The sequence below is a fragment of the Papio anubis genome, chromosome 1 (assembly GCF_008728515.1).
Source record: "Papio anubis isolate 15944 chromosome 1, Panubis1.0, whole genome shotgun sequence".
NCBI lineage: Eukaryota > Metazoa > Chordata > Mammalia > Primates > Cercopithecidae > Papio > Papio anubis.
The window spans coordinates 20,098,214-20,110,646 of NC_044976.1; the positions used below are offsets into that span (position 1 = coordinate 20,098,214).

A 12,433-nucleotide genomic window follows, 5' to 3' on the forward strand; every position below is an offset into this window, starting at 1 on the left:
AAGAGAGAGGCTAAGGGCTGCAGCCTGGGCCTGCCTGATACACCCACCTTGAGGGGCAGCAACCCAGAAAAAGATGGGAAAGTTCTAGGGGAAATTCGATTTCAAGAAAACTTCGATCTCTCTTCCAAAGTGAAGAAAATGCAGGTTTTGGCCAGGTGCGGTGGCTCACGTCCATAATGCCAGCACTTTGGGAGGCTGAGGCGGGCAGATCACTTGAGGCCAGGAGTTCATGACCAGCCTGGCCAACATGGTGAAAATAAAAAAAAAAAAAAAAATTAGCCAGGCATGGTAGCGCACACCTGTAGTCCCAGCTACTCAGGAGGCTGAGACAGCAGAATCACTTGAACCTGGGAGGCAGAGGCTGCAGCGAGCTGAGATCGTGCCACTGCACTCCAACCTGGTCCACAGAACAAGACTCTGTCTCAAAAAAAGAAAAGAAAAAAGAAAATGCAGTTCTTTTCCTCCTTCCCAAATACTGGAGCAGCATTTCCCGAAGCATGCTCTGAGAAAGGTAAGTCGATGCCATGGAATGATGGCTGGGGAACCATTTGGGAACCACAGGGTCAAAGAAAGGTCCAGGGGGTTCTTTGCAGCCAGACTTCTCCGGGCCTTTCTTGCTAAGAGACCCACAGACTTTCAGCGCTGGAACAACCCTGCGGGCAGGAGAGCTACACAGGGCTGAGGAACAGGAGCTCAAGTCCAGGTGTGTTGTAAGCCTGGGCAAGGGCCTCAGTTTCCTCATCTGTAAGATGGTGCTTAAAGTAGCCTGCCTCCTAGAGGTATAAGCTAAAATTAGAAAACTGACATAAAATGGCTAGCTCTTATTGTTGCTCTTGTTATGACGGGTCATCCAGTCCAACCCTCTCCTATGTACACACACATACGCACAGTATGCCACACGGGAATTCCCTTGACAGCATCCCCCCAGATCTCTAGGACAGCTCCACCCTAGAGAACTTTCGGTGGAGTGAAAATATCCTGTACCTACACTCTTCATTATGGTAACTATTAGGTTGGTACAAAAGTAATTGCTGATTTTGCCATTAAAAGTAATGGTGCTTTCCAACTTGGACCCGGCAGAATGGCTCCCGTAAAGAAGGGTGGCGAGAAGAAAAAGGGCCGTTCTGCCATCAACGAGGTGGTGACCTGAGATTACACCATCAACATTCACAAGCACATCCATGGAGTGGGCTTCAAGAAGCGTGCCCCTCGGGCACTCAAAGACATTTGGAAATTTGCCACGAAGGAGATGGGAACTCCAGATGTGCGCATTGATACCAGGCTCAACAAAGCTGTCTGGGCCAAAGGAATAAGGAATGTCCCATACCGAATCCATGTGCGGCTGTCCAGAAAACGTAAAGAGGACGAAGATTCACCAAATAAGCTCTATACTTTGGTTACCTACGCACCTGTTACCACTTTCAAAAATCTATAGACAGTCAATGTGGATGAGAACTAATCGCTGATCGTCAAATACATCAAATAAAGTTACAAAATTGAAAAAAAAAAAAAGTAATGGTACTAGCCACACGTGGCCACCGAGCACTGGAGACGTGTCTAGTGCTGCTCAGGAATGAATCGTTGTATTTCAGTTTAAAGAGCCACACATGGTCAGTGACTGCCACATTAGGCGGCGCAGCTGTCATGGATGGGGAGCGTACAACCTCCAAAGACCGTCCCTCCCAGCTCTGGACAACTTTGACTTTTAGCAAGTTCTTCCTTACATGGAGTCCACATCTGTCTGCCAATAGGTTCTCCTGCTCATCCTGAATTAACCCCCTGCATCCACAGGGGAGTCCAGCTCCTCACCCACAGAATGACCGAGCACAGCCCCGGGTCTAGGTTACTCTATCCTCTTTCCTCCCTGCCTTCCGGGGATGTCTTCAGGCCTCCTCCCTCCTGGTCACCATCCACACACAGGCCACCTGCTCACCATGGAATTCCCACCACTCCCTCCCCTGGACTATCCAGATTCCAATCAGACAGCCCTGGGTTCAGCTCCCCCTCTAAACGGCTGTGGGAACCCAGGGAAGTTCCACAACCTCTCAGAGCCCTGGGGCTCTCATCTTAAAACTGTGAAATCAGCCCTGACCTTGCAAGGGTTATTGGCAGTTCGATGACTGTCATGTCAAGCCACAGGGCCAACTGCCTGCTCACCAAATGGTGGCCATGGCATTAGTATTCTAAACATGCTGGGGAACAACTTTGGGAAGTAACTAAGTTTTGTTTTGTTTTTAGGGATGGGGTCTCATTCTGTTGTCCAGGCTGGAGAGCAATGGCATGATCATAGCTCACTGCAGCCTCAAACTCCTAGGCTCAACAGATCCTTCTGGCTCAGCCTCTCAAGTAGCTGGGACTACAGGCGCAAGCCACCATGCCTGGCTAGATTTTTCATTTTTAATTATTTGTAGAGATGTGGTCTCACTATGTTACCCAGGCTGGTCTTGAACTCCTGGCCACAAGCAATCCTCCCTCCCAGCCTCCCAAAGTACTTGGATGACAGGCATAAGCCACCATGCCTGGCCAGGTAACTAAGTCTTATACAAGTCATTTTTAGGTTCCTCAACCAACAAAAGGGCATAAAATGTGTTGAGTGCTTTGGAGCTAACTCTCTACATGCATTTAATCCTCTGCAATGAAGAAGTGAGGGCTGCTTGATGCCAGGTGGGACACGACAGAGCTGGGACCTGAGCCCAAGTCCAGGCAGTGCCTGGGCTCATGCTCTCAGCCATGCTGCCATTCTGCCTCTCAGAGCCAGAAAGAATTGAGTCCAGCCGCCTGCCTCTATCTTTGGGAAAATAGACCCAGGGAAGCCAAGAGACTTGCCCAAAGACACAGCAGCAGTAAGTGGTGCAGCTGGAGGCCACCCTCAGGCTAAGGAGATGCCAAAGCCTGGGCTCCTATACTCTGGGTACGCTGGCACCTCTGCCTGTCAGAATGAGGACAATGACTGTGACGTTAGCAAATACCTCCTGGGTGCTGACCATGGGCTGAGCACAATTCCGAGAGGCTTACATACACGACTCCACTAAGTCCTTACCAACCCCTGGGAGGTAGTTATTATTCCACTCCCCCGACTTTATAGATGAGAAAGCAGACACGAGATAGTGGGTAACTTGACCCAGGACACAGGTGGACAGCGTCCACGTCAGGATCTGAAGCAGGAAGCTGGCTCCAGAGTCCGTCCTCTCCGTAACCTGAAGCAGGTAGGTAGCAAGAGGGGATTTGGCTTTTCCTAAACATGGTGGTTTTCCCCTCAAAATGCTTTTTTGACAGGGTTCAGTGTTTCTTCAGTGACTCGTATTCCTTCCCGAAACGTGGCCCCCTCTGTCTGTATCTATCCTCTGTGCCCACTGGAGCCTGGTACCCACCTCCCACCTCCCGCAGCGCTCACCCGCCCGCCAACGCACCCTTGAAGTCATCGGGTTGGTCAAAGCGCAGCCTGATCTGGTCCCGGAAGCGGCGGCTGCTCTGGCACACGCTGGTGATGCCAAAGCAGAAGCAGGGCAGGCAGGAGGCGCTGTGCTCCAGGTAGAAGTGGCCGTCAGGGCAGGGGCCTGCTGGGCGGCATGGGAGGGGGCTGCAGCCAGCTGTGGCGGGCAGCCCAGCTCTGCCCCCACACCCAGTGACACCTGCCCTCCGGCAGTACCTCGCTGTGGGACCAGCTCAAGGACACCGTCAGGAATGCCAAACACCATGCCCCGGGCGTTCATGGCCTCACAGGTGTAGGCACCCTGGTCTGACTCCTTCACGTCACGGATGATCAGTGTGCCACGGCCCCCCTCGCTGGTCACTGTCACCCTGTTGGCCCCAAGACAAGCGGTAGGATCTGGCCTAGGGCTCTGGACCAGCTGTCCCCCATTCCTACCCCACCACCCGGGCCCAGAGCCACACCTGGGATGAGAGGGGATGTGGCCCCAGTTGAGCCTCCAATTGATGATGGGGGTGGGGACGCCAATGGCCACGCAGGTGAAGGTCACTGTCTGGCCCCGGGAAGCCTGGATGGACTCCTGAGGAGGCGTCACCACCTGGGGGGGCACTGAGGAGACCAGGGCAGGGGTGAGGGCAAAGGAAGGAGGAGCGGAGGGAGCGCTCCGAGGGGCTAGGAGGGAGAAGAGTGGAGGTTGAGGCTGTGGACAGAAGCCCCCAGAACCCAGCCCAGGGCCCACATCTCGATCCCAGCTCCCTGCTCACTGCAGCCAAACTCGTCGCTCCGGTCAGGACAGTCACTCTCCTCGTCACAGTGGAAGCTGGCTGGGATGCACACGTTGGTAGAGACGCATCGGAACTGTGTGGGCCCACACACCTCTTCAGGGCGCTTGGTGGCTGGGGACAAAGCCAGGTGGTTCCCAACAGCCCACCCCTGTCCATCCTCCCTGGCCATCCCCGGAGTCACTCTCTCATTTTGCCCACATAACCCACAGTGGCCCTCGCCATGCCTAGTCCCTGCTGCACAACACTGTCCGCCTCACAGCCAGCATGATGCGGCCACCAGCTGTCATCGAACCACTCATCACATTACCCAGCCCCCACCCCTCACCCCACCTGCATTCCCCATGCCAGTTATGGCTGGCACATCACTGTCACAACTACAGTGTCACCCAGCCACACTCAGAGTCACAGAAGCGCTATCTTGTACACATGGACAAGACCCACGTCAAAGGCACAACCAGTGGGGCTGGCATCTCTGGGCGCCAGCAATGCTCCACACACCCTTCTCTACCAGAAAGGCCCGGCAAGGCGCCTGGCACAGCATGGTCCCCTGTGGGGCTCGACAGTCTGCGCTCCCACTGACAGGCCCTCAATGGAGTGGCCAGAAGCTGGAGGTGGCCTGGGACAAGGGCTGGGCCCCACTAGGCCTCTCTAGTGGCTGGTGACCAATATTCTTCCTCAGGGAGATGGAGCTTGAGAGAGACACAGACACAGACAGAGAAGTCACAGCCATGCAGGAGGAGCGGAAGCTGCGCATCCACAGAGCAGGTGCGAGAGGAGACCAGGAGGTAGCTGTGGAGGCAGCTCAGGTGCTTCTGTTCCCCGTACTCTCAGGAGCCCATGAGGCCATTCAGCCTTCACATTCTCTGGCTCTGTGCTGTCCACAAGGACCTGTCCTTCCTTTGACTTCCCCAGCAGAGGTCCCTGGAAAGGGCCTTCCCACTAAAGCCCCCAATTACGTTCTCTCTCCCAAGGAGCTGGTGCTGACAGGCAAGCTTAGAGCCACAGAAAGGCATTCTCAAACTCTGCTGGTCTGTGGCATGATGCAGCCTCTCCCCAGGGCTTGCTGTGGAGTGGGCAGGGGAAGGAAGGCAAGGAGAAGTTGGACAAGCTCACGGTGGGAACATGGACACGCGCCCAGACACACCACCCAGGACCACAACGAAGTGCCTGAAGATTATCCTCAATCTCGCACTAACAAGCATCAGGCTTCTCATGGGATGGGACATACTGGATACCACCTGATGTGGTCTCTGCCTCTCCAGCCTCCCCCTCCTATTTAACTATCAGGACGCCCATAATGTCCACAACGTGAACTGGAAAGATGGATACCATAAGAGTGGGGCAGTGGGAGGCTGGAAGGACGGATGGGAGGGAAGAAGGATGACAGATGGATGGGTGGAGAGATGGATGAAGGGCTGGGTGGATGGATAATGGGTGCATACGTGGGTGCATGGGTGGCTGGGGAGTTGGACAGATGGATGGGTAAGGCTCTGACTCGCATACATAAGCCAAGGACCCATCACCAAGGGACCTTGGCACATAGAACCCTCCTAGTCATTCATCTGACACACATACAAAACAAAGAGAAGGTTCATGGTAACAAAAATAAAGGAAAGAAATGAAGAGACACGAACCACAGGTGGGCTAACTACACAGCTTCACCAAAGGCCAGCTCAGGGCCAAGAGGCCTTACAGCTCTGGTCAGAGAGAAACCTTGGAGGGTGTCTCCAGGGCCTTCCGCACTCAGCCAGGGAGAGCAAACAAACAGGCTTGGGGGACTGGGGAGGGTGGAAAGCAGAGGGCAGGGTAGGGGTGGGGCAGGAGTGGAAGGCGGGGCAGGAGCAAGCGGCCTGGGCAGGGCGGGGGCCTCTGCTGGACCCTCGGATACTCACGGCAGTTGGCTTCATCAGTTCGGTCCTCACAGTCAAAATCACCATCACAGCGCCACAGCTTGAGGGCACAATGTCCATTCCCACAGGGGAACTCATTGGGCTCACAGGGTGGCGGGGGTCCTAGGAGACAGGGCAGGGGTCAGCAGCATCCTCCTGGGCCAGCTTCCCGCTCCCCGCACCCACCTGCACCCCTGCCAGTGCGCACCACAGTCCAGCTCATCGCTGCCGTCCTCGCAGTCCTCCTGTCCGTCGCAGAGGTAGTCTCTGGGGATGCAGTGACCACTGCGGCATGCGGCCTCCTGGGGCCCACAGGGCAGGGGCCTGACGGAACCGGGAAGCAGGGGCTGAGGAGCGTGGGTGACTGGTGGCTGTCGCATGATGGCTGTCTCCGGCCGCGGCGGTAAAGGTGTCGTCTCCATCAGGAGAGAGACTGTGGGGCTGATCCCCAGGACCAGTTCCTCTGTGGACAGATTCCACTTGGCATTTGGCAGAAGCAGGTGGCTCCTCACCTGCTTCTTGTCCCCAACCCTCCCCAGGCCCACCCTGTACTCCCCAACACTACTCTCTGCCGCCCCCTGCCCGGCTCTGTCATCACCCTTCCTATGCCTCTATCCTCTGCCTGCACCAAACCCTCATAGTCTTCGATGGGCTCCAAGACCCAGGTGTAGCACCCTGGCCCTCCCCTGGCGCCCAAACCACTTGTGGCCTCAGACATCCCCTCACCGCAATTGAGTTCATCAGACATGTCCCTGCAGTCGGGTCGCCGGTCACAGCGATACTCCAGGGCCACACACTCATTGTAGCTGTGGCAGGCAAACTCAGCCTCCGTGCAGGCTCTTGGGAACTGGGGCACTGCAGGTGGAAGGAAGCAGACTGGAGTCAGAGGTGGCAGGAGGGAGGTGCGGGAAGCTGTAGGGAATGCAGAGGTGCTGCAGGGCTAGAGCGGGCTTCAGGACCCTTTGTCAGGCAGCTTGGTTTCTGGCAGGCACAGTGAGGGCAACGAGCACATACTAGACACACCCACAGCACGCGTGGGGCATGGGACAAGTGGCAGTGGCCTCCCCCGTCTCTAACACAGACCCCACAGGCAGTTGACATGCCACACGCATGCAACCAGCACACCACACACATGCAGGCCACAGCCTGGCCCAGTGAGGACAAAGAAGGAGGGAAGAGAGTGCCCAGTTGTCTTGGGCTGTGCTCAGTCAGCCATCTCACCCACACCCTTCTTTCCCCTCCATCCCTTTTTTATTTATTTTTATTTTTTTGAAACAGAGTCTCGCTCTGTCGCCCAGGCTGGAGTGCAGTGGCGCGATCTCGGCTCACTGCAAGCTCTGCCTCCTGGGTTCATGCCATTCTCCAGCCTCAGCCTCCCAAGTAGCTGGGACAACAGGCGCCCGCCACCACGCCCAGCTAATTTTTTGTATTTTTAGTAGACGGGGTTTCACCGTGTTAGCCAGAATGGTCTCGATCTCCTGACCTCGTGATCCACCCGCCTTGGCCTCCCAAAGTGCTGGGATTACAGGTGTGAGCTACCGCACCCGGCCCATCCTTTAAAAAAAAATTTTTTTTCTCTCTTTTTTATTTTTTTAGAGACAGGGTCTTGCTATGTTGCCCAAGCTGGTCTGGAACTCCTTGCCTCAAGCAATCCTTCCATCTTGGCCTCCCAAAGTGCTGGGGTTATAGGCGTGAACCCCCACGCCCGGCTTCCTCTCCAACCTTAACTTCTCTAGGAACCTGGCTGGGCCTGGGCCTGGCTTACACTCTCACCTGGTGTCACTGCGACCGCCACAGCGGCCGGCGGGGGTGGGGGGGTCTGTGCTGGAAAGGAAGATGTGGTCAGTGGCTGTTCCACCTGGGAGCCGGGAGCTGAGGGCTGCAGGGCTGGGCCAGGTCATTCCACCACCCCTAGCCAGGAGGACTCATTGAAAAGGGAGAGAGGAGGGCTGGACCCCCAGCAGTCTTTAGACCTGGGCCTGATGATGCAGAAGAGCAAGCTTGATCTTGGGGTGCAATAATTAAGGGTTTTTGTTTGTTTGTTTTGTTTTAGAGGCAGGGTTTTGCTCTGTCACCCAGGCTGGGGTACAGTGGCATGATCCTAGCTCACTGCAGCCTCAAACTCCTGGGCTCCCGCCTCAGCCTCCTGAGTAGCTAGGACTACAGGCGTGCACCACCATGCTTGGCTTAATTGAGGTGCAGAACAAGGGAGGTGATGGTTTCACTATTTTTTCCTCATTGGGCTAGGGTGGAGTTTGTTCCATTCTGAGTTCCACTGAGTCAGGGTCTTCCCAGAGAGAGGGAACCGAGATGGAGACAGGGCTGAGAACCACAGCCTGTGAGGGATGAACTAGGGCTGTTCGGTCTAGAGAAAAAAAAAACCAAAAAACTCAGGAGGTTAAAACAGGAGACCAAGGGCATAGTAGAAGGAAATCTGGGCTGACCCAGAGTACAAAGGTCAGGATTCTGCACCTAACAGCTGTGTGGTTTGGACCAGTTTCCTAGTCTCTCTGTGCCTCATTTTCTCCTGCTTCTCTCATCACAGGTTCTGGCAAGACTGTCATAGACACCGAGTTTGTTTGAAATCCTCGCCTTTTCACTATCTGCCTATCTGATCCTGGACAAATTCAGATTTTCCTTTCTGGGCCTCAGTTCCCTCGTCTCTGAAACAGGAGGAATAACATCTCCTTCAAAGGAATTGCTGTGAAGACTGACCCGGAGGCCGGAAATAAAGGCAGTCAGGGCTCAGTAAACAGTTGCTGGTTATTATTAAGTACTAATATGTTTTGGACTTGTACGTACAGGATAAATAAAGGCCTGACTACCTATTGTCAATGTGCAGAGGTCTAGAAGGAAGGAGCAGAACTTGGGTCTAATGGGCATGTGCTACAGGAAACAGTCTGCACTCTACCAAGCCCAGACTGTATAAGGATCGATGGGGCAGACTCAGGAGGGTAGTGAGCTCCCTGTTTCTAGTGGTGTGCAAGCCCAAGTTGGGAGCCCATGGTGGAGACACTGAAAGGGGACCCCACGAGTCTGGAGGAGGCAACCCCAGACACCAGGATAGGCTCACCTGTGCCCAGGCGTCGGAACTGGAATCCCCGGGGAGAGGTGATGTAGGAGGCCATGGAGCCACTGGAGATGACCCTGAGCAGCACCTCCTGAATCTGAGTCCCGTCTGCATTCCCTTCCGAGCCCACATCCAGCTCCACAAAAACCCAGCCATCCAGCTCCCTGGGGATGGAGATGGGCAGGAGACGAGGGTCAGAGAGACGCCTGTGTTCTCAGCTACTCCATGAGGCTCCTGCCCCGACGCTCAGGCCCTGTTCCAGGACAGCCTGTACCCAAAGAAGGGCAACTAAAGGTCCCAATGATCCCCCCACCAATTCCTGAATTTCCACCCATAGCGACTCATCCCATAGGCCTTTCTGCGGTGCCAGGCTTCCTTCTCATCCTCGTCAGCCCCCTCCAGGTTACCCACTCAAGTCCCCCAGCAACCCCCAGGGGGCCCCTTCTCACTTGATGAACACCACACTGACAACCTGGTCTCCGGGAATTTTCAAGTACTCCGACTCCAGCTGGGGAGGGACACAGTGCCATCAGCCCCAGAGGCCTTCACCCCATCCTCGGTCCTGCCCCACCACACCCACGAGCTTCCCGAATCCCCTTCACCTCACCGTGTCTACCACAGCCTCGGACACCTCTCGGAATTCTCTGGAGCCTGCATCCTCCAGCTGAGGGCTGTACTCGATGGAGCGAGTGAAATTCACCAGGGCTCGGAAATAAACTGGAAAATCAAAGGAGGATCATTTTGAGAGCCCCAGCCTGGCATGTAGTGGCCTTAGGCAGTTGGAGCATTCAGACAGAGTTGGGGGGATAGCCCCGGGAGGCCTCCCTTAAGACTGACACCTGTGTGCCCACAGCTATGCCCAGCACTGCCTGTAGGTATACATGCTCAAGGGTCAATGTCAAAGCCCCAACTTGACTGAGGGGCTTTAACTAACAGGGGAAATGGCCTGATCCAGAAACCACGTGCGAGTGCAGAAGAGGAGACCCCCGCAGTTCAGAGGAAGGCTGGACAAGAAGGGGTGGCTCCCAGAGGGGGCTGGCCTGGCACAGGGATTACCTGTGTGTGAATGGGAAAGGCTCTGCCAGCCTTCCTTGGCCAGTTCCTAGTCATTCCTCAGGACCTGGCTCAGCCATTGTCTCCTGATCTTCCTGATCTGCCCTGGCTGGGGTAAAGACCGCTCCCCTGGGCTCTCACAGTACCCTGCTTTCCCTAGCAGAGCACCTTCCACCGTGTACTGTGTAGATTCTGCCAGGTTTCACATCACAGTAACAATCGTGAGTTCTAAGGCCAGCCACGCCTCAGGCACTGACCTCGGCTCTGAGTTTCTGTTTCCTAACGGGGATATTGACTGCATGCACCACCTGCGTGGCTGCGAGGAGTGCATGATGCTGTGTTCACATGCACCAGGCCGTTATACTCAGATGCAGTGCCTGGCACACAGCAAAGCACCTGAGAATCAAAGCTGCTGTCATCCTCTCTACCACTCTAAGCTTGATGAGGGGGAACCTGGGATTTCATTCACGACCTCATCCCTAGTGCTTCCCGAGTGCCTGGCACACAGCGAGTTCCTCGAAAGTGATGGCTGAACAAATTCATCTCAGACTGGCGTGAACATACACATGCATCTGTTGTTTTTTTTTAGGCAGGGTCTTGCTCTGTCACCCAGGCTGGAGTGCGGTAGCACAATCACAGCTCACGGCAGCCTCAACCTACAAGGCTCAAGCTATCCTCCCACTGCAGCCTCCTGAGTAGCTGGGATTACAGGTGCATGCCACCATGCCCGTCTAATTTTTTGACTTTTGATAGAGATGGGGTCTTGCTATGTTGCCCAGGCTGGTCTCAAACTCCTGCGCTCAAGCAATCCTTTCGCTATGGCCTCCCAAAGTACATCTATCATTTCTTAAGCACCTACTATATACTAGACATTTTATACTCATTACGTTTCACAATGTTTGTGAATTCATGTATGTGATAAATATGAATGAATAAGAGTGACAAATGAGTCATATACAAGCTAAGCATCCCTAATCCAAAAATCTGAAATCCGGTGTGTACATGGCAGAGCAGGGAGTGGCACTGTCTGTGCTACTGCCAGGCCCATCCTCCTCCCGCTTTACTCTGTCTGTCAGGCCCGCAGGTGCATAGGACGTTCTTGCTCTGTGGCTCGGGTGAAGAAAGCCCTGGCGCTGCCTGCCCTGAACCGCTGGGCCGGGCTCCTGGGTGCCGGGTGGGCGGGGCTCTGTGGGCTGGAGTGTGGGGGCCATGGCTCAGCTACAGAGGCCCCTTGTGAGCCGGCACAGAGGCCCATTGAGAGTCCCCCCACCCAAGCCCCTGGCCTCAGCCCCATGGCCCAGAGCGGGTGAGGAGGCCGGGCCTCTGCCCAGGAATGTGTCCGCTCCTGGGGAAGGGGGCTGGAGCTCCACAAAGCCCCTTTCTACTAGGGCCTGGGAAGGGCACAGGACCTCCAGCCTGACCCCACCCCCCTTCGTTCTTCGAGACCAAGGGCAGGTCCAGGCGAACACCCTCCGTCTGCCACCCTGCAGCTGGTGCCTGAGCATTGGGGCAGAAGGTGAGTCCACCTCTGTTTTAAGAACCAGCCCCCGGGCTGGGCACGGTGGCTCACGCCTGTAATCCCAGCACTTTGAGAGGCCAAGGCGGGCAGATCACTTGAGGTCAGGAGTTCGAGACCAGCCTGGCCGACATGGTGAAAATACAAAAATTAACCAGGCGTGGTAGTGCGTGCCTGTAATCCCAGCTACTCAGGAGGCCGAGGCAGGAGGATTGCTTGAACCAGGGAGGCAGAGGTTGCAGTGAGCTGCGATTGTGCCACTGCACTGCCTTCCAGCCTGGGTGACAGAGTGAGACTCCATCCAAAAAAAAAAAAAAAAAAAGAACCAGCCTCCAGAGCCAAGGACATTGGTGCAGCCAGCAGGGGCGAGGCTGCCTTGGAATAGGGGTGCTCTCTGGCCAGTCCTCTCCTTCCTCTTACCCTATCTGGTGAGTTCCCTTGGAGCCAGAGGCTGGGAGAGGGAGGCAGCTGCTCTGCACTCAGGGTGGAAGTGGGAGCTACACTCCTGACCAGCCCTGGCCCCGGAGGAGGCTACTCACCAACTCCTGATTCCCATCCCTGCCCAACAGAACTCCCTGCAACACGCCCAGGCCCCTGAACTCCAGTCCTGGGTCCCTGTGGATCCCTCGGGTGGGCCCAGGATTGGCCTGTGCCGGAGTGGCCTCTGGAATGCAGGGCCTGGTTCCCTGC

The 12,433-nt window shown here is 55.5% G+C and overlaps 1 protein-coding gene and 1 pseudogene across 7 annotated transcripts in view; one reads left to right on the forward strand and one right to left on the reverse strand.

The window, feature by feature from the left end:
• HSPG2 (heparan sulfate proteoglycan 2) overlaps window positions 1-12,433 on the reverse strand; it is a 115,833-nt gene that overhangs the window by 59,179 nt on the left and 44,221 nt on the right. For 3 of the 7 annotated variants that reach the window (XM_021937074.2, XM_021937064.2, XM_009201305.4), the window contains exons 4-14: window positions 9,782-9,891; window positions 9,624-9,682; window positions 9,178-9,338; window positions 7,878-7,928; window positions 6,831-6,959; window positions 6,313-6,567; window positions 6,108-6,227; window positions 4,195-4,326; window positions 3,895-4,039; window positions 3,650-3,801; window positions 3,411-3,560 (exon numbers count right to left, since the gene is read on the reverse strand). In XM_021937074.2, coding sequence (XP_021792766.2) covers window positions 3,411-3,560; window positions 3,650-3,801; window positions 3,895-4,039; window positions 4,195-4,326; window positions 6,108-6,227; window positions 6,313-6,567; window positions 6,831-6,959; window positions 7,878-7,928; window positions 9,178-9,338; window positions 9,624-9,682; window positions 9,782-9,891 — 1,464 coding nt within the window. The remainder of the gene's footprint in view (window positions 1-3,410; window positions 3,561-3,649; window positions 3,802-3,894; window positions 4,040-4,194; window positions 4,327-6,107; window positions 6,228-6,312; window positions 6,568-6,830; window positions 6,960-7,877; window positions 7,929-9,177; window positions 9,339-9,623; window positions 9,683-9,781; window positions 9,892-12,433) is intronic. The other 4 variants (XM_021937071.2, XM_021937069.2, XM_021937060.2 and 1 more) reach the window with 3 other exon arrangements.
• LOC108585485 lies at window positions 1,073-1,512 on the forward strand (annotated as a pseudogene).